Raw genomic sequence first — 25514 nt, forward strand, 5'->3', positions numbered from 1 at the left:
GTTTCTCTTCAATGTCTAGTTTAGCATTCCTTCCTTTTGCAACACCACTAAAAAACTCAGTAAATTCACTTGCTGTTTGTGCAATCTTGATATGAACAAAGTGGCTGTTGTATTGATCCATATAACATTGGCTGCAACTCAAAGTAATTCATGGTAACATTAGTTCTTTGAGACATTTCTGAAGGATGTGTTATAGTGTTATATAAAAGCGAGTTTGCTTTGTTTGGTTACTTATAAAAAGATTTATTTTGAAACCATATATTCTCAGATGTAATTGAAATACCATAATTCATAGGAAGAGTTGCATTCAAGGAATAACCTTCCACTTCTGTGACCCATGGGTTGAGAGGTAGCAATTGATGCCATTCTAACTAACAGTTTTGTTTTTTTTATTAGCACATTCAAACTCCAGGAACAATTGCTGAACAATAGTTCAATATAAAACACCTTCAGGTTTACCTCCAATACCAACATCCTTGCACAATGAAAACTCTCTGAAGTGCTTTGAATTCTCATTTAGACTCTGTTGAGTTAATGGAAAAAAGGCAGAGGAAAAAAGAAAAATAATAAATAAGAGAATGAAGAAAGACACAACTTGACATGGAAGTTAAAGTAATGACATGAAAGTAAAGAGCATGAAGATTTAATTTAAAAATGCTCTGATTCATCATTTTATATTTGGAGAAACCATTATTTGATGCTCAAAGAAAAGATGGCAGGAATTGCCTTAACACAAACCAGCTGAATTTCTTCAAAGTTTATGCTGTAACCACTATGAATAGTCAGTAACTAAGCTTGCAATAAGGATTTCCTTTTTTTTCAGATTTAATCTATATTGATTTATATTTTCCACATTGTGAGAGAAATGATTGGTTCTTCTTAAAGCTCCTTATTCTTGAGATGTCCCTGAAAAACAGATTCATGGTATAATTTTTAAAAATAACAATTCTTTGATTGTTTCATTTCAGTTAGTTTTCTAGTGAGGTTATGGGACTTTTTGCACAAAACATGACCAGAAGTTACTATTGATTAGGGATGGTCCGTGATCTAATATTCCTGTGTTTGTGGCCCACCTTTGACTCATTGAAACATGATTTGTCAGATAAACTGAGGCCAAGTTGGTTGTTGCAGGACAAGGACTGGTGAGATCCTGCCCCTGTGAGATTGTGCAAAACAATCATTATCCTGCTTCACTTACAAACAATTCCTTCTAGTTTTAGAGGCATATGGGCCAAAAGCGAGCAAATTGGGCACCTTGGTTGGCATGGATGAGTTGGGCCGAAGGGCCTCTTCTCTTGCTGTATGACTCTACTTTCTGACCAAACATATAGATTTCTATTTCCATTCCTTTGTTTGGATTACTGTATTTGATATTTTTAAGCTATATAATCCAAAAAATGAGTAATTTGAGGAAGTGGAGGAATTTAAACTTAAAATGAGTGTCTTGAGGTAAAGCTCTTGTGTGTAAGTCTCAGGAAATACTTTTTGATCTCATATGCTGAGGTTGAATCAATTCCTGGTTCTCCAATGATTTGGTGTGGAAATGTGTATGGTGGTTTAATGTAAGTTGATTGATTTGCCACTTGATTCAAGAGTAGGGTTGGCACATGTGGCAAGGAGAAAATCAGACCAGGTTCCCACTATGGTTTGTTATTCAGCATCTTTGATTGGAAAGTGCTTCACAGTAGCTACATTGTTCAGAGCAGAAGATACATCTCAATGTTTACCATAGCTCGTGATTGAAGAATAGTTGCTTACATGTAATTTTTGTTTGTATTTATGTTTACATAGAACTGATCAAATCTCATGGAATATTGTATAGTTTTGGGGTGCAGGTCATTACAACTGTTTGACATTTTTTTCTTCTAATGGCAAGTCAGCATTTCTTCATCTGAAATTTGGAATAATGTAGTAGTTGTCAGGAACAATTGTGTTGTAATCTATATTATGTTTGCTGAAATTTCCATAGATTTCATCGTATTGTTCACTTGTTTACCCAGATCTGCAGTTAATGCCTGAGGTTAGAACCAGTCACGGCAGTTACTGTGTTAACTACATATGAATTTTCCATGAACTATGGATTTTCTTATGTTCATTGTGATGAGCTTCTTGTTCTCATTGCTTTGCTTAAAAGGCAGAGTATTCCTTGTACAGATCTGTTTTCACTGCCAAGTGGATTGAATTACACAGGTCAGGAATGAGTGTACTCCAATAATCAAGTGCTTTTCCTAGAAAAGTTATTCATTAGTTAAAAATCCAGCGTGTGCTCATAATTGATTGGTACTGTGCAATGGAAATGCTGAAGAAAGGGGTGCACTTAATTCATGTTGGCAGGTCATTGTTATTGAACTTATGAGTAAAAACAATATGAGGACTGTGAGCAAAGTTTAGCACTGAAGGAGAGAATATTTATTTCTTGATGGCCAGCACTAATCACGCTGGGAAAAAAAACATGGAATGAAATAGCAATGTGTGAATGGGGACCTGTAATGCTAGATAACAAAACAATGCAATGTGATCAGATATATCTGCCACTATGTCTTTTTTAAGAAACAAATCACTCACAGGATGTGGGTGCCACTGGTGGCGCTAGTATTTATGTCCATCCCCACCTGTTCTTTGGAAGTGTTGGTAAGGATTCCAGAACTTCAGTCCTTCTGTTGTCACAATGTTGTTGGCGAGGCAGTTCCAGGATTTGGACCAGTGACGATGATATGATGGCAATATTAAGTCAGGAGTTGGAGCAGATGCTAAAGGTTGTGGTGTTCCTTTGTGCTTGTTGCCCTTGCATGTTAAGTTGGTAGAGGTTGCAACTAATTTAAAACAAAACCTGATTTGTAACCAAAAAATCTAATCCTTCCTGGAGTTCTAATAGTTTGTTAATTTGATAAGTGTCTGTGCATCAATCATTGATGCCATTGAGGGAAGCGGTATAGCAGCATACTGGGCTTGAGTTAATCCAACTGGTCTTCATCTTCTTAGGCAGTCCTTCAGAATTGTGGATGATTACTTCCATTTCAGTTCTTGGATTCTGAGAAAACTGTTGAGACCAATGTGGGACCCTGACTCTGAGGCAGCAGTGTTTCTGTGTGTGTCTGATGAATGGTCCTGAGATCCTCACTGCAAGCCTGAATGCACCTTCTAGACCTCCTAGTTCTTCAATAAAGCCTGCAGATCTCTGGTTTTACACATCTACTGTTGGAGTGGCTGGGAAAAGAAACACTTTTCAAGTGTATAGAAACTAAACGTTTTACTCAACATTTTTTTAGATTCCTGTAAGAGGTTTCATTTCATTGCAGTTTTGTTTTCCAGATGGCGGGGAGCATAACGGGCACAGACCAGTAATCTGCTTATGTTCTGCATAATATTTTCACTATGCAGTTGGTGTTCCCAAGCCAATACAAATCTTTGAGTAGGCCTCACTAAAAATATTGGGCCAGGACTTACTGACCAGGTCCCCCTACCAGGAATTGCTACTCAAGATCCCCCCATGCCTATACTTACCAGGTCCTGATGCACAGGGATAATCTCACTGGCCCAGAGCATCCTGGATTCCTGTATCTGGGCCAACAGCAGTGCATTGATGTAGACTTGACCCAAAAATACTCCTGAAAGCCTTGAGAGCTGGTCAAGTCCTATGTCCAGTTTTGCTGGCTGTTGAAGCTGTGTGTGATTTGTAATACCTTTTAGACATCCCTGACATTCAGATTTGAATAAATTGAAATATAATAAAGCATTTCTAAAAAGAAAATAAAGAATCTACAGAGAATCCCTTTGCTTCTTAATCCACAGTTCTACAATCCCTGTTGAAATCCGTCGGGCTTTGGATCAGATACACCAGATGATAGCAACTTATATTGGCCTGGTGTACATGCCTATTGCCAGAGAATCCCAGCAACACTAGGCTTCTGTTGCTGGATTCCATCTGGGATCCGAGATTGACAACTCATTTGCCGAAGTCCCAGACTCATTGCCATTTAAACAGCTAAACACTTGCAGTTTTTGTTTTGTCCAGCCCATTTATTTATGTGCATAGGATACAGGAAGGAGTCACTACAACAAAACCAATGTCACTCCTCCTTGGTAATGAGGAGAGATTGAATTAGTAAGTAACTTAGCCATATGAATGCGTTCTGATGCAGGATAGTGATAAAGCATAAACTCCACTGATGCTTTGCCTGACTTGCTGCTTGTTTGCAGCACTATATGTTCATGTTTTGTCCCAATATAAATTATATGAGTTTTCTTTTTAGGTTAACTGTTTATTATCTCATTTATTTTCATATTGGGAATGTGGGTTTGAGGGCAGAAGGAATTAAGGTGCTCTCGTCCCTGAAGTGTTAATTCATAAGTAAAATTGAGTCATTATTGTAATGCTATTCTGTAAGTGTATATTCAGTTGTACAGTATACGGATTTGGGGTGACAAGCTCAGGATACCAAATGGGACAGTAAATACTTAAGAATATGATCAAGGGATTGATTAGAGAGAAAGAGAATTCTAGAAGGAAAGGGGACAGCTGTGATCAAGAAGTGCAGATCCATCAGCCAGTTTCTTTTTAGAGAAAACCTCATGGATTGTTTTTCACGCCACTAATTTCTGTTTTGCTTTAGAGGTAATGAGTTTGGATAGTCTTCAAGATCCAGTGTAGTGAATACTGGTATGCTGGAGAGATCACATTTTAAAAGAATCTGAGAAGTACTGTTGACTGTTACAGGTGAAAAAAAATGTGTTTTTAAGGTAATGAAAGGAAGGCCTTGGATGAATCAAATTAAGGAGCAGATGCTTGTTCGGTGCCACAGTGCATGTGTGATAGCAGGCTTATACAGGCAGGGTGTGCACGTCTTCAGTAGCTAAGCAGCTGTTCCACATTTCCAGCACCAGAGCACATACAACCACAACACACGTTACGTATGGTCTTGTCAGGCCAGTTCCTGTCAGGAGTAGATTTACATTCAAAATGGTTTTTCACTTTCAATCTTCTGAAGAACAGTAAAATTATCGCAGCAAAATGTTCCAAAGTGGAGTGAGAGCCCATTTTTCTTATCCTGGCCTCAATATACCATTTCTTGCTACTTGCCCTCCAACCCCACCAAAGTTCAAGTATCTGGGACATTCTTAGATTGTATTTCATATCCATCTATTCCTGCCTATAGTTTACTTACACACCTGCCTGGAGCCATATTCTGTAAATGGCACAAAAAGTTTCCTCAATCATTAATAATACCTTAGAATATTTCTCCTCCATTTAACTTGATTACTTAGTACATTTATTCTATGTTAAACAAAGTTAAACTGGACAAACGAAGGAGATGTGTTGCTTATCCCTGCTCTGTTCTGAGTTCACCAATCTCAATCTGGAAGAAGATGGGAGAGACAATGTAATTATCCTCGCTCTGATTACATTGAGGAGTGAAAAATCAGCAAGCACCTATATATTCCTCATTGCTATGTTAATCCCTCCTGGAAGTGTGGATGATAAGTGAGGGCAGGATTGGATTAGACCATGATGGTTCTGCTGTTGAACAGCTTGTAGATGCTACCTAAGGTTCACAACAATAGTAGTCAATTGGATGATTTTGCATTGAAGCAAAACAAAGAATAAAACCCATCACATAAGGATAGTGAGCAGTACAAATATTCAAATTCCCACAAAAACACTAATTTTGAAGGAATGTCATATTTGGTGTAAGGAGTCTGTCTGTTTTCTTCACGTGTAGATACACTAGCAAGTAGAATGCAGCAGAATTCTTCCTGGGTTTCTTATGCTGTTTGTTTCTCTCACAGTTAATCCAGCTGATTCTCAGTCACCTGACAGTGCCAGATCTTTGTCAGTTGGCACAGACCTGCAAGTTGCTACACCAGCATTGTTATGATCCTCTTCAGTATGTCCAGCTCAGTTTACAACCTTATTGGGCAGGACTGAATGACGCCTCTCTGGAACACCTACAGTCACGCTGTGCTCTTGTGCAGTGGTTAAATATGTCTTGGACAGGGAATAGAGGATCAATCACCATGCAAGGATTCAGCAGGTCAGTGTTAATATAATATCTGAATGAAATCTACTAATGGAAGGTACCAAGTATAACATTTCAGCGAGTTACTAGTGATCAGCCACCACAAAATTAATAATATGGCCCTGATGCAGCAGTCATTGGTCACTGAGTTATCTTCACCTAATCATGCCAGGGGGCATATTTAACCTTGATTACTGTTCTTGCTGCCTATTAATGACACAAGCAAGGACCATGAGCTTTTTTTTTAATTCATTCAAGAGATATCGACTTTGCTGGCTGAGCCAGCTTTTAATTGCCCCTCCCTAATCACCCTTTTGAAGATCTGTTGGCTGTTTTTGGCACACGTTTCTTCAATAGAAAATCAAATGAGAGGACAAGGCTCCTTGACTGCTGGTGGTGAAATAAGTAGAGGTAGGAGGTATGGCCCTACTGGAATGAGAAGGCCACCCAGGAAAAGAAAGTGCTTTCTTAAAATCTGGCCTCCCAAAAGCATATTCCAAATGGACACTGTTCAGCTGCATTGGAGGAAGCACTCCTGATTTTAATTGATCTTGATAAGACTGCTGCAGTTTGTAAGCTGGTTCCCAATGCACTTTGCTCTGTACTACCAAGTATGAACCACATGGAATTTCCTCCAGGCAGCAATAGTCCTCAGCCTTGTGTTCCTTCCAATATGAGGATCATTGTCCTCGGGAGTTGAGACAGTCCATGGAGGTCATCAAACTTGTGTAGAATGTCATTTCTATTAAAAGCTGAATTGCCTTTGTTGTTTTAGGAACTCTTTTGCAATAAAGCAACTATTTTCCTGACAGTGCATTAAGTGTTGACAGTGCAATAGCCATTGAAACAGATAATGAATGATCTGCCTATGAGAGTTAAATTTATTTAAATTAATTAAATTTTGATTGATGTTTGAATTCTCTGTTTTTACCTTAGCATGTGAACTGCTCTGTCCCTTTTAAGTCCTATAAATAAGCTGTATTCCTTCTTGACAAAGTGGTTGAATGGAAAGACTGCTCAGAGATATGGACTAAAGTCGCTGTCATGCTGGCTGTTAGAAAAGTAGAAATGAGCAATCTGTATGACTTCTAATTTGCAACCATAGGAAGAAATATTAGTGTTCCTTTTATTTCTTTAGTGTACCATGTAGATTGATGCTTTATTACCATGCTAACCAATCAAAATTGCTTTAATTATTTTAAGTTATCACCTCTTCATTTTTTCTTTCAAACAGTTCACAAAACTTATTTACAAAATAAGGAAGTGATATATAAAATGTTTTAAAACCCTCTAGCATAAGAGAGAGGCAAGAATTATTCTAACAAGGATGAGCATGTTGTAATATAGGCAGAATTGAGGAGAAACAAACTTCTTATGAAATAACAGCTTTTTTCTGCAATAACAATTTATTAATATACATTTTATCGATTTTCTTGAAGAGATCCAAACCCTCTCTCTTATTTCAAAATTTAACAAAACCAACCAAATACGTAATAGGTCTTTACACAATATTTTGTTATTATGCAAGTGTTTTTATTGGATACTACATCTTTGGGAGGCATTTTTAATTTAATAACTTTTTATCATCTTGCCATATTGCCCACAGATGATTTTAATTATTTCAGACTGTGCTGTGACTAAATGATGGCAAAATGAAATGCACCAATGTTTTTTCATTTTCATTCATTTATTTTTGTTTCATTGAAGTGATGACATGCTTCTTTTTTTTCATATTGTCTTGAAATAAAAGCAGGAAATATGAAAATCCTGCAATAGGTCCATTATCTCCTGAAAGTGAACAATAGGATGACATTGCTGCTAGGACCAGTTTGTCAAAATATGTTAATAGTTTATGCACCTTGGCTTTATTTTATATCTGAATTACATTTTCTAATTGACATGTTTAGATAATTTTTACAAATCATTTGAGTGCTTTAAGTAAGGTACCAGTTTACCTATTGGATGAATAATTCCACAAGCAGTGACCCATTTTCAGATCTGTTCCATATATTAATTCAGAGCTTTGCACCTTTTCACTTCCACTGTAACATCTGCTGTTTTTCTATAGCTTAGTCCTGACGTTGCCTCTTTATGTGATGCCTGGTGCATACGCTCACAGCTTGACGCCTACTACTTTGACAGGAATTAACCCTATGATTGCTGTGCTTCCTGTGCAGATTCATGCAAGTGTGTGGATTTGAGCTGGTGCGTCTAGAGTTGGCCTGTTGCCACTTCCTGAATGAAACTTGCCTCGAGGTTATTGCTCAGATGTGCCCAAACCTCCAAGAGCTGAACCTTTCATCCTGTGATAAACTAAACACTCAGGCTTTCTGCCATATTGCTAAGATCTCAGGTCTCCGACGTCTGGTCGTTTACCGCACAAAAATTGAGGTAAGAACTCCTGCAGTGATTGGCACTGACAGAGAATTGCTTAACGCTACTTGTGTATTCTTTAAATGAAATGCAAGCATGTTTGAGGAATGTGCACCAAATGAAACACAATCTATTTCTTATTTGAGTGGTTCTATTGTTTTTTAATTTCCTTTTCTGTTTTATTTAAGGCTATAAGTAACCATACATTCCCTGATTGTTGCAAGTACTCTGGAATCTGGAATGATCATGCCAATTCTTGGGATGTGTCATTGATTGTAGTCAAGTATAACTAACCACTTTGCATGCTCTTTAGTTATGCTGTTCTTATCACAAAGGTCAGGAAAAATGATTGAGGTTGTGTTCATTGTCTGCCATGGTTCTGACCTGCAGTAGTGGTCTGCAGTGTGGTGAATTAAGTTGTTGTGTGTGACTGTGAATCTGTTTTCTCAGTAAAAAAAGAGGAAGCTTTGTACACTCAAATAGATTACAAACGCTTGAAGAGTGTTGGAGTTCAAAATAAAAACATTTTACAGAAGAACAACCCGTAGAGTCAATAGAGTATACTGAAATTCCAGTAGATCCTCTCAGCACTTCATAACTGGCATTACAAATGCCATGTTTGGCTTGGTTGAGGTGAGGTATTACCTCAGGAAAAGTTTCCTCTCTGTTGGGATATAGGGAGAAGTAAAAGTCAGAGTTGGTTTTCTGGGGGATTCAAGGTGGCTATATTGTTTCTGAGAATTGGGGACGAGGGATCTAAGGTTGCTGTTCATTGAGGTGGGAAAATGAATCAGCATCAGGTTTATTATCACTGATTTATTTGACGTGAAATTTTATTGTTTCGCAACAGCAATACAGTGCAAAGACATAAAAATAACTATAAATTACAATAGAAATAAATAATGCAAAAATATAGGAATAACAAGGTGGTGTTTATGGGTTTATGGACCGTTCAGAAATCTGATGGTGGAGGGGAAGAAGCTGTTTCTAAATTGTTGAGTGTGGGTCTTCAGGCTTCTGTACCTCCTCCTCGATGGTAGTAACGGGAAGAGGGCATATCCTGGATGGTGAGGATCCTTAGTGATGGGTGCCGCCGCCTTGAGGCACCGCTTCTTGAAGATGTCGTCGATGATTCGGAGAGTTGTGCCCATGATGGAGCTGGCTGAGTCTACAACCCTCTGTAGCATCTTGCAATCCTGTACATTGGAGCCTCCATACCAGGCTGTGATGTAACCAGTCAGAATGCTCTCCACTGTACATCTATAGAAACTTGCAAGAGTCTTTGGTGACGTACCAAATCTCCTCAAACTCCTAATGAAGGAGAGCTGCTGGCATGCCTTCTTTGTGATTGCATCAATGTGTTGGACCCAGGATAGATCCTCCGAGGTATTGATGCCCAAGAACTTGAAGCTGTTCACCCTTTCCATCACTGGCCCCCCAGTGAGGACTGTCGTGAATTCTCCTGACTTCCTCTTCCTGTAGTCCACAATCAGTTCTTTGTTCTTGCTGATGTTGAGTGCAAAGTTGTTGTTGCGACACCACTCAATCAGCTGAACTGTCTCACTCCTGTACGCCTCCTCGTCACTATCTGAGATTTTACCAACAATAGTGGTGTCATCTGCAAATTTATAGATGGTGTCTGAGCTGTGCTTAGCCACACAGTCATGAATGTAGAGAGATTAGAGCAGTGGGCTAAGCACGCACCCTTGAGGTGCGCCTGTGTTGATTGTCAGCGAGGAGGAGATTTTGCTACCGATCCACGCTGACTGTGGTCTCCCAATAAGGAAGTCAAGGATCCAGTTGCAGAGGGAGGTTCAGAGGCCCAGGTTTTGAAGCCTGGTGATTAATACTGGGGGGTTGATAGTATTGAGACCTGAGCTGTAATCGATAAACAGCAGCCTGATGTATGTTTTGCTGTTGTCTAGGAGGAGATGTTATTACTGAAATTTGTTCTTGTGGAAATAGTGAAAAGTTGCCTATCAGATGGAAATGCAGATTGTTTTAATTGCCTTTCAATAGAAGGAGAATTCCTGCTCACTGAAGAGGTTTGAAGTACTTCTCACAGAGTCCAGAGTACAGGAGGTGAGGGTGTTGGCAATGGGGCAGTGAGTCCTGGCTGACTTCATAGGATCTAGGTCCTGTGTTACTACTTAGTGGAGTGAGGATTGTGTTCCAACTGATTTAACAGCTGACTTGTTTTGTGTGCCACGCATTAGTTTTCCAACTGGAAAAACATCAGAAAATGTATGCAAAATATCTCTATTCAAAGAATAAAAGATACAATAGCTATCATTAGTTTAGGTAGATCTTTAATTTACAAAATTCTACCATAGTGCTTCACAGAGGCACAAGGAAACATAGATTTAGCCAAACAAGAAAAAATTTGAGTGATTAGCAATTAATCAAAGAAGTGAGATTAAAGGAAGGGTTTGGAAAAGGTGGATGGGGAGGGTGTTGATTTAGCAGTGTATTTCCAGAGTGTTAGGTATGGATAGCTGAAAGCATGCCTGCATTTGCTAGGGCAAAGCAAAGGGGCGGGCATGTACATAGAAGAATAGAGATCGTTGGTTTGATGGAAGTTACAGATGCAATCAAATTAAATAACTTCCTTTCTCTGGTCTCTTTCACAATCAGTGAATGTTGGATGCAGTAATCTTATGTGTACAGTAGAAAAAATGCTGGAGTTAAATGATGAATTTGACTGAGATTTTTCACTGACATGAGAAGCCACGAGCAAAAGTTATCGTTTATGACTCCAGATGAATGCTATCAGTTTTAAATGTATCCACAGCTTTAATTTTGTATTTTATGTACTCTGAACAAATTGAGTATGCTGTGCTCTATTATTGCATAAGTGATTGTGAACTGAATAGTTTTGTTTTGACATCTTCATTGTTCATCAGCAATTCAAATTGTACTAATTTTGTTTGTGACAGTTAAGCAAAGTGCCATCAAAAGGGAGTTCAAATGTATTATGACAATTGTGAGATTGTCAAAGGAAACTGATTACATGGTGTTCTACAATAGCTTACTGAAAAATTGGCATTCGGTGCTTATTATAAAGAAATTAATGACTATTTGGGAGTCATTACAAGGTAGAAAAGGAATAATGGAATTTAGAAATGCATAACTAAGATGGAATTAAAGACTAAAAGCAACTTTTTGGCAATTACATTTTTATTAAAAGTGAACTTGTGTTGTTTGTTGATTTTTCCCTAGAACATATGTTTTAAGGGCTTCTGTGAATATAATTTTTGAACAGCAGCTATCAGCATGCATGGTAGTGTCTCACCAAGGAATCACAAATGCATAATTCTATTTATTTAAGAAATAGCCTATAATTAATTACCAAAAGCATGTAACAGATAGTCTCATTGTGTTCATTACATGGTAGTTCTTCACAACTGGCTATGTGTTTGGGCAGTTATACATAAAAATAGTGAAATAGTAAACTTTGCAGTTTACTTGGCTCAATACTACAAGACATCCTACTAGTAAAGATAAATACGCTCAACTCATTTTACAGTTGGTCTACTTAATTTTAGAGATCTAATAGTACAATATATTTTGTATTAAATTCCCTCTTTGCTGTGCTATTTAATCATCAAATTTTTGGCACAAAGAAAACAATAATTGGGAATAGACTGTACTTGAAATATCATTGCCAGTATCATTCCTGGTCATTATCCTACTTAAATTACATCAGCTATTATTGCAAATTGTCAACTGTGGCCCAGTGGACGGCATCTTGTTTCCAAGACTGATATGTGTGGCTTGCAGTCCAGAGACTTGAGCCCAAAACTCTAGGCTGACAGTCCAATACAGTATTGAGTGAGTGCTACAGTTTCAGAGGTGCTATATTTTGGATGAGATAGTAAACAGAGCTCCATCTGTTCTCTCTGGTGCACATTTGAAGAAGAGCAGGCTTCCTGCCAATAGTGATCCCCAATTAATCCATCAATTAAGATAATCGTTAATGTCTTGCTATTTGTGGGAGCTTGTCATGTACGAATTGACTGCCGACATTCATACTTTTTGTAATCACTGTGGTAAGTTATTTTTATTTGTCTATTTACGGGGTCAGGATATTGTTGACAAGGCCAACATTTGCTGTGTATCCTGAACTGCCTTTAAGTAGGTGGTGGTGAGCCGCCTTCTTGAACAGCCATAGTTCTTCCAGTCAAGGTAGCATTGGGTAGAGAGTTCCAGGATTTAGACCCGTGTCAATGATTTTCCAAGTCAAGATTGTGTGTGACTTGGAGGGGAACTTGCAGATGGTGGTATTCTCCTTTGCCTGCTCCCCTTGTCCCTTTTTGCCAGTAATTGACAACAATAATAATTACCCCTTTTGTGTAAGTAAGTGGCAAAAATCAATCAAAGGGGATTTGACAGATTTATAAGAGAATAAGTTTGCTGTATAATTGAGGGAAGGTGTATTTACTTTTCTATTTAAATCTTGCAGTAAAGGCCAGCATACCATTTGCCTTCCTAATTGCTTGCTATATCTCTGCCTGTTAATGAATGTGAAGCCGATACAAAATCCCAAAATAAACTACAATATTTTATGTCTGGTTTATTGATGGAAACTACAAGAGATCATTTCTAACCATAAACTTTAATTAGAAGTGGTTTGAGAAGTTCACATAGCACATTTTATATTGAATGTGGAGTTGAGCCGTGCAAACAAGGATGGTTCTAAGTTTGATCCTTGACTGTGTAATGTTTGCTGCTTTTAAATGGGCTGGGAAGCAAAGAAAGCCTGGGCATACATTGGTCTAATAACCCTCTTAACTGGATTTGGAGCCCGAATGCTCAGCTTTGATGGGCCCCACAATCAGAGCCGAGCTCTACGTGAAGAATTGGCACCTGACTGAGGAATTAGACAAGTCATTTGTGAAACAGTCTTCATCTTGAAGTGAAGCTAACAACTCACATTTATTTAGCAACTTTCATATGGTGCATAATCATTTTGATACTCACAGGCTGTGTTAGGTCAGGTGACCAAAATGGTGGGGCTTATGGCAGTGAAACAGCATGATTTAGGGAGGGAATTCTAAAGTTTTTGGCCTTGCTAGTTGAAGGTCTGGCTGCCAGTTGAAGTGGTCAGAATTTGAGAAATATAGAGATGTCAAAGATTTAAGGGCTGGAGAAAATTGCAGAGATAGGAAGTAGCAAGTCCATGGTATAAAGAATGAGAAGGGTATAAAATTAGAAAGACAGGAGAAAAGGAGACATCTGTGCTTATAATGCAGAACTAACTAAAGTTCAAAGCATTTTAATTGATCTGCAAATGCATACTGAGAGACTTTTTTTAACTCTATTCTGAATTTTATTATGAGATTTTCTGCATTGGGAATAAACTATTTGAAAGGTTTTAAGTTCCATGTTACATAGATTTCAGGGCCTTATTTGGTTGTCAGAAGTAGATGATGTAGATGTCACGACTGAAAGAGTTCAAGTCAAGTTGAGTTTATTGTTATGTGCATTGTATGGTGAGGTACAGGTACAATGAAAAGCTTGCTTGTAGCAACATCACTGGCACATAGGTACAAATAACGCACAGAATATAAATTATACAAACTTATGCTTCTCTTTAAAACATTGCATTGTAATCAGGTGATCATTATATTTAAAAGGGTGGGAGTGACTTTCAGTACTGTCATCGGCTTATGGCACCTATAGCACACATGTTCAGCGAACGAAAGTGATGAATAACTTTTCTACATATTGCCTTTTAGCTAAGTGAATGAACAGCATGAATTTAGTTGAGAATCTTAATTGAGAAGTGCCAATGCATGAAATATATTTTCAAATATTTGAAAATTAGTGAATTAAGCATTTTATTACCATTTTTAGTTTTGAGGTCCATTGAGTGGTGATCATATCCATGCACACCCTAGCTGCTGCTGATTTCTTTAAACAAAACTCTCAAGGGTTATGTGTCGGATTTTGTTGTGGGAGAAGTGAAGAATTGTGAATTCGATACAAAATGTTGATGTGGTGTGACATTATATGTGAAATAAAACAGTTACTTTTTTCAGCTTTGTCATAGTGATATACACTTTATTATTTCAAAAACAGCCTGGTGAGATAAGATTCTAAACTTGAGAGTGCAGCTTCTCATCCTGCATTATCTCTTGGAATTGCTTACTCCAACATAAAACATTTGTCCCTTTTTTTCATGGCAGCTAGATTTGATTTATGTACTCATTTGTTTTATTTTGCCCAGTAATTTTACACTGTGGCATATCTTCCCAAATTCCGGTAGCTTGATTTTTCATATGAGAATACCTTATAAAGTGGCAGGATTTTTACATCAGATTAACTGAATATGGCCTGGAGAGGAAACTGAATTGTATTTAGTATTTGGAATGTTGTTGTTTATCTATTCAGTGATGTGCTTATCCAACTCAGCCTCTGACACCAAATGAAAGAGATGAACAACCAAATTAAATCCTAATGATTTTGGTTTATTCTGCTGCCAGAAAAAAGAAAATTATCAAAACGATCCTCTTTTCTCCCTCCCTGCCTAGTATTAAGTAGATGCAAGAAGATAAATGAGTTCAGTGTTAACCCAAGAGAGTGTGAATAGTGAATGAAATTTTAAATGAATGCAGTGAAATATACAGCTATGTACGCTGGATGTTTAACATCATCCATTGGATATAAATTTCAGTCAAAATCTTTCCGGTGGAGTTGTACTAAAAAGCAGCTTTGAATCCACGTCTATGCAAAAAGAGTAAGATGACTAAGGAGTCGATTGCATGCAGTAAAATGGTGAGGTGTGAGATCACTTTGCTGAATATTAAAGCAGTTTATTTGTTTAATTTAATGGCCAGCATTTCTTCAGCTGTGAGCATATAAATGATACAGTTTTTTTCATGTAGCCATAAATGAAATCTGGTGCCTCACTGATTCTGCAGTTTTCTGTTCTACTGCAACTCAGAATCTCCGTAGCTCTGGAAGTATGGAAGTAAGGAGTGGTTCAAGGAAGTAGAGTAAATGCATTCAAAGGGAAGCTAAGTAAGCACAAAGGAAAAAGAAACAGAAGGATATGTTGATGAAGGTTAAAAGCAGGCAACAGAAGGCTCATGTGAAGCATAAACACTGAACGGAATGGCCTGTTTCGGTACTGAAGTATTTGTAAAGCAAATAATATTGCCAAGTGAATTTAAATGCTTTGAAGGTTAAAAGTCTTCAAGGGAGAAATTCTTCTTTGTTAGTGCTAAATATGTGCAAGAGAATTGGCTTCTGGTGTCCTTGCCTCCAGACATTTGCTTCCATTGGAGTCAATTTTGATTTATTTTTATCCTATTTTAAATAAGCTCAGTGCTGAGCAGAGGGTGAAATTTTGTGATTAACCACGAATTCTGTAGTCCTCATTGTGACCATTTGGTTGAATTGTAGTCTTGTAATTCCTTGTATATGTTATTCTGTATTTTATGCACGAGAATGCTCCATTTAACTGTGACTAGAATCATTTGGTTGGTGGTGGTCAGCCCTGTTCAGTCCTGCTACTCTGTGTGGTTTGCAGTTGACAGTTTCTTTAGAGTTGTCTGATCTGCAAATGTCATAGTTGCCACTTTATTTCTGGGACATCTCTGATCTAGTCTGGTGCCACAGCAGCCTTGTATGTTAGTGGAAGGTCTCAGCATTTTCAAGATTTCTCCCTTAGGGAGTGGTGTTCAGAGGCACAGAGCCCCTGGTAACTGTGGTCTGTGCAGAATCCCATCTAGAGGGAACTGCATTTTGAGCCAGTAATGATTTGTTTGGCCATGAGCTAATCGATGGTCTGAATACCTTGGGACTCATTAAACTGCATTTGTGGTAGATGTAACCTAAGTTTAGAACGGTATTTCAGGAAAAGCAGTGACAGGCTTTAATGCCTAATTGACCTCTTTTCCCTTTGTTTCTCTTTTCACATTGCCTCTGATGTGTCCCATGATGGCAGCAAACAGCACTGCTCAGCATTCTGAACTTCTGCTTGGAACTTCAGCACCTCAGCCTGGGCAGCTGTGTCATGGTAAGAACTTGGAGTTGCATGTGCTAATGGCTTTCTTTAAAGGTCAATTGTGGTCGTATTTCAGAAGTATTGACATCTCAATATCTTTAAAACATCATCTCATTTTTTTTAAAAGGAAGCACATTTAAAATTCACAGAAAAATAAAATGTAACATCATGTAAAATATTCAATGAATAAAGCTGAACATTAGTTTACTTTCATGAAATATGTTATTACTTAAAAGGTAGGTCTACAATTATTGGTTCAGAATTGTGAAAGAGAAGGTAATCACTAAGTCTGTTAACTGAACCTTTAGCCTTTAGTTACTTGTTCCCATTTATAACCTACCACATTTTGTCAGAATACATAATTCTAAAACCTCTGGTTACAAAGGAATCTGATGAGCAATAGATAAGGGAGATTTTATTTTAACACATTTACAGCTGCTCCTATTGTAAGTTTACAGTAAAACCAAACAGGAGCTTGGAAAATATTCATAGCCTTTAGAAATTAGATTTTTCTCAATTTGCATATACAATTTCTTCATGTGTTTATTGATCATTTGAATGTAAAAGGTGTGCTCAAATGCTACATGAAAAAGAAATGACAAGATTACCTCATCACTAGATTGTAAATTGTTTGGTTTTTATATGTTTGACATTAAAAATAGCTATAATAAAATTTATAGTTTCTGTGCTATCTAATAGGCTCCCTTAAACAAAACTTTAGTATTTATGCATCAACTTATTGAGTTGTTGTATCAGCGAAATCCTTTTGAGGTGTTTTTTAAGGTGGACAATATCTCATTGGCTGCTTGGTGGTCACAACTATTTCAAAATTAGCTTCTGAACACAGTAATAAGTTTCGTGAGCTTTAGCTGCACAACCTAAAGTCAGAACAATTGTACTTACAATTATAGCTACATCATGGTGTTGCAAATGAGCAAAAATTAAGAAATGCTTGTCTCTTCAAAATTTGTCCCTTTTTAATGGCTATGAAGGAATTCTGCTAAAGCAAGGAGAGGTTTGTTTTAATAGGCGTACGATGTATAATAAAGTTCATTTGCATTTTACAGTTTAAATTTACCATTGCTGTGTGCACTTTAGGAATATGAAGGACTCAGAATGGGGCATAGTCACGGATAAACTATTCATGAACAGAGAATACTCAAAACACTTTGTACTTGAAAGTAATATTATGTGAATATTGTTGCCCTTGAGATTAAAATACTCCAAGAATGTAATCAGAAATGTATGCTATTTGGTTGATGAGTTTACACTTAATTATATTACTTTTCATTAGGATAAAATATATTTTAAGGGAGTTTGAAAATAACAGAAATTTCTCAGGCTAAAATATTTGATCTTTGTTTTACAATCTGCTTATCTTAATAGGATAGTATGTTTGGAGATTTTTATTTTACAAAGAATATGTTTTTATCACAGTACTGTAAAAAGGAATTGCATATTTCTCCCACTGTCAATGAATAAATCAATTAAATCACTTTTAATAAAAATAAAGGACATTAACCTTGAAATTGTTCTGTAGGGAGATCTTGATTTGACTTTAGTTCTTCTTTCAGCTGTTCAGTGGCAATGTTAACCTGTTTAAAATAAATGGATTATTACATCTATAAAATAGCAGATAGAGAAGAATTTCAGATAATTGCGTCAGGCATTTTTACATTGGTAATAAACTATTGGCCCCATAATTGTGAAAACTGCAGAACCTATGAATAATATTGATCTTTTTTAAGAATATTTAGACTGTGTCATTTTTATGATGCGGCTAATTTATCAAGTTATGCACAGATATTTGAGAAGAGCAAAAAAAGATCATTTTTTTCAAAATGTCATCTCAAAGCTTTTTAATTATGCTCTTTATGTAGTTTTGGGCAGAAAAACTTGAGTGCAAGGAAAGCATTTCCATTTAATTTATGGAGGACCAATATCTTTTTTAAAAATCTGTATTTCATTCACTTGCTATTTGGATTATATCTGAATTACCTAACAACACATCTAGCAATGGTCTATTTTACTTTATTGGGAAAGTATGTTACGGAAAGTTCAGTCTTTTTAAAGAGGAGGGGAATAATTCCTGCAGAAAATTGTCTATGTGCTTCTCTTTTGGAAAAGATATGGCTGAAAAGTGTATACTGCTGTTAAGATGTTGCTTTTTTCTATGCATGTAGTGACATTTCAGTTCTCCTTCCTGGCACAACTGCTCAATTGACTTTAATAATGATTCTGCTAGGAACAGTTCCATTCATTTTAAAAGGGGCAGCGACATTGGAACTGCAGGGAAATTAACATAGAGAACCCTAATCTTAAGAAAGCACTCAACTTGCTAAGTATGCAGCAGACCTGAATTAGTGTGTCTCACTGAGCATGACTAAAATAAGGTTTTTGATAGCTGCAAATAAAGCTATCATGGTGTTTGATGACTGGATAATGAGAAGTATCAGTGATTTTTATAGACCCTTGCTTAAACAATTGAATGCATAATCTGGTCTTGGAGTCTCTCTGGTTGTTCCTCTTATCAATATCTGAAAGCCAGCATAAAGTTGCATTGTGAAGCCAAAATTAAAGTACACTTTGAGTTAAATGTACTGCAAATGAAGTAACTTGATATCTTTCTTGGAGAGTTGTGATTTGCTTGCTTTCAGTTGAGCAAACTCACAAATGAAAGCAAATCTTCTCCTTCCCTGCAAAGAATAAAAACTTAGTTCTGTTCTAATTGTCGAGATCACCTTTCTTTTACCTCTCTGACTGATTTCTGTTGTTGTTATCAGAACTACAGATTGCTGGAATAAGGACAGGGCCTTAAATAGCACAAATATTGAGACTGTAATTTCTTACTGAGAACAAATATTCTCAGTAAGATAAACAACACTTAATTACTTAGGAAATGTAGAGTATGTTATTTGCTTATTGTTTTCAAAACAATTCTTTTTTTTTATTAAAATACCATAATTTTTCAAGTGAGTGTTCCTAAAGAGTAAGAACAATGATTAGTATCAAGAAGGTTTTATTAGTTTTCATTATTAATCTTTCTCATATAGGTTGAAGACTATGACCTTGTGGCTGGTGTAATTGGAGCCAAATGTAAAAAGCTGCGATCCCTGGATCTATGGAGGTGTAAAAATATTACGGAAAATGGCATTGCTGCTATTGTAGCAGGTTGTCAACTCCTGGAAGAACTGGATCTTGGATGGTGCCCAACTTTACAAAGCAGCACAGGATGCTTTATAAAACTTGCTCGCAAACTTCCCAATTTGCGCAAGATCTTCCTGACAGCCAATAGGTCGGTGTGTGATGCAGATATTGAGGAACTGGCAGCAAATTGCCCTCGTCTGTTTCATGTGGATATATTGGGTAAGAAAATAGGTTAGCAAACTGATATCTGTGAATGTGTTGAGCCGTTTCGTATTTCGGGAGGGAAAAAGAGGCTCAAAATGTATATTTTCCCCATCAATTCATATTTTTTAGTTACATCTGTTGAGTTTTTCAGAAAATGTTCTTTCAATCACTAAGTTCAGTAACAATCAGAAATCAGGTAAACTTTTATGCTATGTTAAAGCTTCCAGGAAAGGCTAAGACTTTTTTTTTAAAGTTGTATTTAAAATCTGTTTCTCACTTCCAGTTCCTTTTTTGTGTATTCTACATTGAAAACTCAAGATTTCATTATATCTGATCTCAGACCTAATCTCTATACAATAAAATTAAGCTGGTTTGTTTTCTTTGAAGTTTGTGACATTTTGAATAGTGCTTAGAGACTACAGTGTTATTTTAAAACATTGCAGTGCATGCTTATAATCCTTTCCTCCTCCATCTCTAATATACTGAGGGAAGTACTTTTATTAATTAAATTAATATTATCAATAAAACTGATAATCCCCTGCCTCCAAGCACCCTAGGCAGCAGCTGTGAGCCAGTATCAGTGGTTGGGTACTAATGGTGGTTTTACTGGCATCTTTTTTTATTGAACTATTGCTATGTGAAGTGTACTCAGCAAAACTTTCACCAGTGTTCAAGAAGGCTGTCTCTGCCGAAAGGATACCAGCAAATATCAAGCTGATTTGTTGGTCTGTACTATGAGGCTTTGTTCAGTGAAGTCAGTAATCCAGCATGACTTCATTCTAGGTTAGAAGTTTAAGGCAACAGTTTATCAAAATGTACCTCAGTCTCTTCAAGGATGATTTCATTTTAATTTAATTCAAAGATGAAAACCGCATCAATTTAGTTCTACAGTCTAAGCAGCTCGTGTTAACAAAAAAATGAATTATTTCAAGTTCCATAAAATCTAGAGCCTGGGCAACTTTGAGGTGTTTTCAGCAGTTCCTTGGGGTTGAGGATGAATTGCTTTCACTTCAGTTGGAATCATAGGAAAATGGGAACCAGAAAATGCCATTCAGCCCTCCAAACCTGGTCTGTAAGTCATAGATCAGTTGAAAATTTGGGCGGGGAAAGTGCAGATGGAGTTTAATCTGACCAAGTGTGAGCTGATTCATTTTAGGAGGTCAGATGGAAGGGGAAAGTATATCGTAAATGGCAGGATTCTTCGGAGCATTGATGTATTGGGGGATCTTGGAGTGGAAGTCCATAGCTCCCTGGAAATAGCAGTGGAAGTTGGCAAGTCATGTTGCAGCTGTATAAAACTTTGTTTCGGCCACATTTGGAGTATTGTGTGCAGTTCTGGTCACCACACTATAGGAAGGATGTGGAGCACTGGAGGCTAAGGGGCAACATGATAGAGATGTATAAAATTACAAGAGACGTAGATAGGGTAGATAGTCAGTCTTCTTCCCAGGGTGGAAATGTCAAATACTAGAGGGCATAGGTTTAAGTGAGAGGGAGAAAGTTTACAGGAGATTTACACAGAGAGTTGTAGGTGCCTGGAACATGCTGCCGGGGAGGTGGTAGAAGCAGACAGGACAGCAATGTCTAAGAGACATTTAGACAGGCACATGTCCAGGCAGGGCGTGGAGGGATAGAGATCATGTGCAGACAGAAGTGATTAGTTAGATTGGCAACATGGTTGGGGCAGATGAAGGGCCTATTCCTGTGAGGTACTTTCTATGTTCTGTGTTCCCCAACATTTTTGGAAAGTTATTTGTAGCTTCTTTTGTGAAGACAAAACCAAAGTATGTATTTAATTCATCTGCCACTTCTTTGTTCCCTGTTATAAATACTCTGTTTTCTGTACGTGAGAGACCTGCATTTGTTTTCACTGATCTTTTTCTCATCACATATCTATAGAAGCTTTTGCAGTCTTTTTTTTATGTTCTCTGCAAGCTTACTCACATTCTCTATTTTCCCCTTCTTAATCAATCCCTTTATCCTCCTGTGCTGAATTTTAACCTGCTCCCAATCCTGCTTTTACTGGCAATTTTATATCTTCCTCCTTGGATCTTATGCCATCCCTGATTTCTTTTGTAAGCTGTGGTTGAGCCATCTTTCCTATTTTATCTTTGCACCAGACAGGAATGATCAATTGTTGTAATTCATGTGTATACATTTTAATTGTTTGGTGTTCCCTATCCACTGTCAACCTTTTAAATAATGTTCCCCAATCTGTTATAGGCAACTTGTGCCTGATTCCTTCGTAGTTTCCTTTGGAGGTGACCCTCGCGTTATGGGTTGGTTGCGATCCTATAAAATGACTGGCATCATGACTTTCTGTAACACAAAGCCACATCATCCGCTCAAGCGTCAAGAAATAGGAGTTGGGAAAAAAAGTCTTGTTTGTTTATTTATTTTTTTCACATAAATTCTGTGAGAGTGAATTTTATTCTGTATCTCAAATTTTTGGGTAATGATTTGTGAATTCTGTAAGGGCGAATCTCTGTTACCGAAACGGCCATAACGCAAGGGTCACCTGTACCTTGATTCAGGACACCAATATTTGAATTCCTCCTCTACAGTATTATTCCCAATTTGGTTTGTCGAATATATATGTAGAATGGTGTCACCCATAATTGCAGTTGCCTCTTTATCAAAAATGTCTCCAATTTCCAGCTTAATGCATCATCACTACAGTTTGAACGTCTACATACAACCCACACAGCTATTTCCTACTCAATGTTTATCAACTCAACCCATTCAGATTCCCCATCGGGTTTCTGAGCTAGCATCCTTTCTCAATATTATATTAATTTCTTCATTAACTAACATTATTACTCTACCTCCTTGCCCATCTTACTTGACCCTACTGAATATTGTGTAACCTGGCATGTTCAGTTTCCATCCCTGGTCACCCTGCAGCTATGTCTTTGCAACCACCACTATGTTGTAAATACTACGTGCATTGAAACACAAAGCCTTTATGCTTGTCTTTTTAGCATTCTTTATTCTAATATTATTTCAATCTATGGACCTGTCTGTTTCTCACCCTTTATTTCTGTGCTTTCCACCTATGCACTTTTGTTTCCCATCCTATGTTTCTATTTGTATTTCCTGCTCGTCAGCCTCCCTGCTCAGGTTCCTATCCCCTCCAACATTATAGCTTAAATTCTCCCCAAAACCACCTGCAAATATCCTGCGATGACAGTAGTTACAATTCTGTCCAGGTGTACAAGTCCCAGCTTCCCCAGAGTTGGTCACCTTGTTCTTGTAGTCTAAACTCTACCTCCTGCACCATCTCTTCAGCCATGCAGTAACCTAGTCTATTGAAAAAAGAATATCAGTAGAATGGAGGGGGGGGGGTGGTGATCTTATTGAAACAATAAAAATGGGGATAGTTGTCAAGGTGTTTCCACTGGTGGAAGAAACTTTAATGAGGGGAGACAGTTACAAGATTAGGGGTAGTCATTTAAAAGCGAAGGGCATAGTAACTTGTTTTCACAGAGGTTGGTGAATCTCCAGAATTCTCTACCCAGGTGAGTTGTGGAGGCTAGAACATTGGGAGTATTTAAGGAGGAAGTAAATACATTTTTGAAAGATCAAGGAATTGAAAGCTTTGGGGAATTGGCACAGAAGAGAAGGCAAGGCCTGGGGTAGATCAGCCATGATCATATTGAATGATGGGGCAGGTTTGAGGGGCTGAGTGGCCTACTCCTGCTCTTTGCTTGTATCCTTATTCTCCTTTTCCTTTATTCACCAGTGTGTGGCGCAGAAAGTAATCCTGAGATTACTGCCTTTTACAATCCTAGTTTCTAATTTAGCTGCTAACTCCTTAAATGTAAATTACAGGGCCTTGGCCCTTTTTCTGCCTATGTTGAAAGTATGGATATGCACCAAGATCACTGACTGTTCACCCTCCCCTCCAGAATGCCCTGCAGCTATGTTGATACATCCCTGACCCAACCACCAGGGAGGCAACATAGCATCCAGGAATCTCACTTGTAACAACTTGTAACATCAGTCCACTCCCCTCACATTTGGATCCACTATCACTGTCGCTCTCCCAGTCTTTATCCTCTCCTATGAGCAGAGCCACTGGCTTGCTATTAACATGGCTGTACCACCTTTTCCCTCGCGTTATTCCCACAAGACATGTCTGTTTGAGAGGAAGATGGTCACAGGAGTCTCCTGCACTGTCTCCCTGTTCCTACTACTCTGCCTGGTGGTCACCCATCACTTTTCTGCCATCGCCCCAGTATTTGTGGTGTGACCAGCTTGCTAAATTAGTTATCTATGATTTCCTCAGCATCACAGATGGTCCACTGTGAGAACCTCCATCCTGATCTTCTTATTGCTCAGTTTCCTGCAAAACACATTTGGATATTTTTGCTACATAAAAGGTGCTCTGTAAATATTAGTTGCTGTTATTACCGTCCTCTTTGTAACATCCTCCCATACTTTCAGGTTGTTAACTAATTTTGCTTTATTACTCACCTCTAATCCATGATTATCTTGCTCCTTGTTGTTTCTAACATGTATTGGGCTGGAGCTTCCAGGGAAATGCCAGTCTTTCTGCGACTGAATTGTTGACATTTTTCCCCGAATAGCTTCAGGTTCAGGATTCCCATGAAAATGTGGAAGTCTGGAACCTTCTGTCTGCTCTGCACTTTTTTTTCTTATTACACTCTGACGTTGGAGTTTTTCTGGAGTCCAGGAATGGAGCATTAACTTGCCAGAGTATTTGCCCGCTGAGCCTGTGCCAGATTAGGCTCCGCAGGAACAGTGAGCCCATATGTTTCAAAAGAGGGGAATAGCTGCTAGAGACAAGAGCAAGAATAAGGTCATCAGAATCAGGTTTATTATCACTGGCATAAGTTGTGAAATTTGTTGTTTTGTGGCAACAGTATAGCGCAAGACATAAAAATTACTATAAATTACAATATAAATACATTGTGCAAAAAAAGGAATAACAAAATAGTGTTCATTGTTCATGGACCATTCAGAAATCTAATGGCAGAGGGGAAGAAGCTGTTCCTAAGTCATTCATTGTACTTCCTCCCCGATGGTAGTAACATGCACATATTCTTGGATTTAATACTGACAATAGTTTCAATTGTTTAAAGATTTTTAAGTATTTTGATTTTTCAAGTTCAGTGATTTTTAAGTTTTTGAATATTCCTTGAGGTCATGGACTTCCAAGGGCATTCAAAGTACTTCACAGATTTGACAGCTGGTTAAGACAGAGGTGTAGCTTAGCTGAATAGCAAAGTGTTTCAACAATGTTGTGGGCAATTCTCTAGCCCACTCGTTACATCATGAAGGCATTGCCCACAAGCAGAGCCTTGCCATTTAGTATCAGGGTTACATAAACCAGCAAGTTGACACTGGCAATAAGGTCAGGTCCATTGTTCTCAAAAATGGAAGGTCATTGCCTTTGCTACTTGAGTTGATCTGATCTTTCCAGTCTTTGAAAATTTTAATGTTATAAACAATATTGTATTTGTTATATGTTTTCCTTATTTCCATACTTATTCAAAAAGAAAAGCAAAGAGTGAGGTTTTCACTATTACGAAGATATTCAATGAAGTTGAAACCCTGTCTATCAGGAACATAACAATTGGGAAAGAACCAAGTGACATGAGGAAAAATATATTTCAGTCAACTAGTGATTTGAATGGAGAATCCATTGCCTGATAGTAAGGTAGACCAGTTTCAGGTCAATAATCTTCAACATTAACTCCTTTTCTCTTTCCACAGATGCCTTCTGACTAGCTGTGTAT

General features: G+C 37.7%; 1 protein-coding gene across 2 annotated transcripts in view; it reads left to right on the plus strand.

Moving 5' to 3' along the window:
- The window catches only part of fbxl4 (F-box and leucine-rich repeat protein 4), a 67836-nt gene that overhangs the window by 36610 nt on the left and 5712 nt on the right, over positions 1 to 25514 (plus strand). For both annotated transcript variants that reach the window (XM_052024637.1, XM_052024636.1), the window contains 4 exons: positions 5788 to 6032; positions 8195 to 8408; positions 16342 to 16413; positions 19455 to 19767. In XM_052024637.1, coding sequence (XP_051880597.1) covers positions 5788 to 6032; positions 8195 to 8408; positions 16342 to 16413; positions 19455 to 19767 — 844 coding nt within the window. The remainder of the gene's footprint in view (positions 1 to 5787; positions 6033 to 8194; positions 8409 to 16341; positions 16414 to 19454; positions 19768 to 25514) is intronic.

This window comes from Pristis pectinata, chromosome 10 (genome assembly GCF_009764475.1).
Source record: "Pristis pectinata isolate sPriPec2 chromosome 10, sPriPec2.1.pri, whole genome shotgun sequence".
NCBI lineage: Eukaryota > Metazoa > Chordata > Chondrichthyes > Rhinopristiformes > Pristidae > Pristis > Pristis pectinata.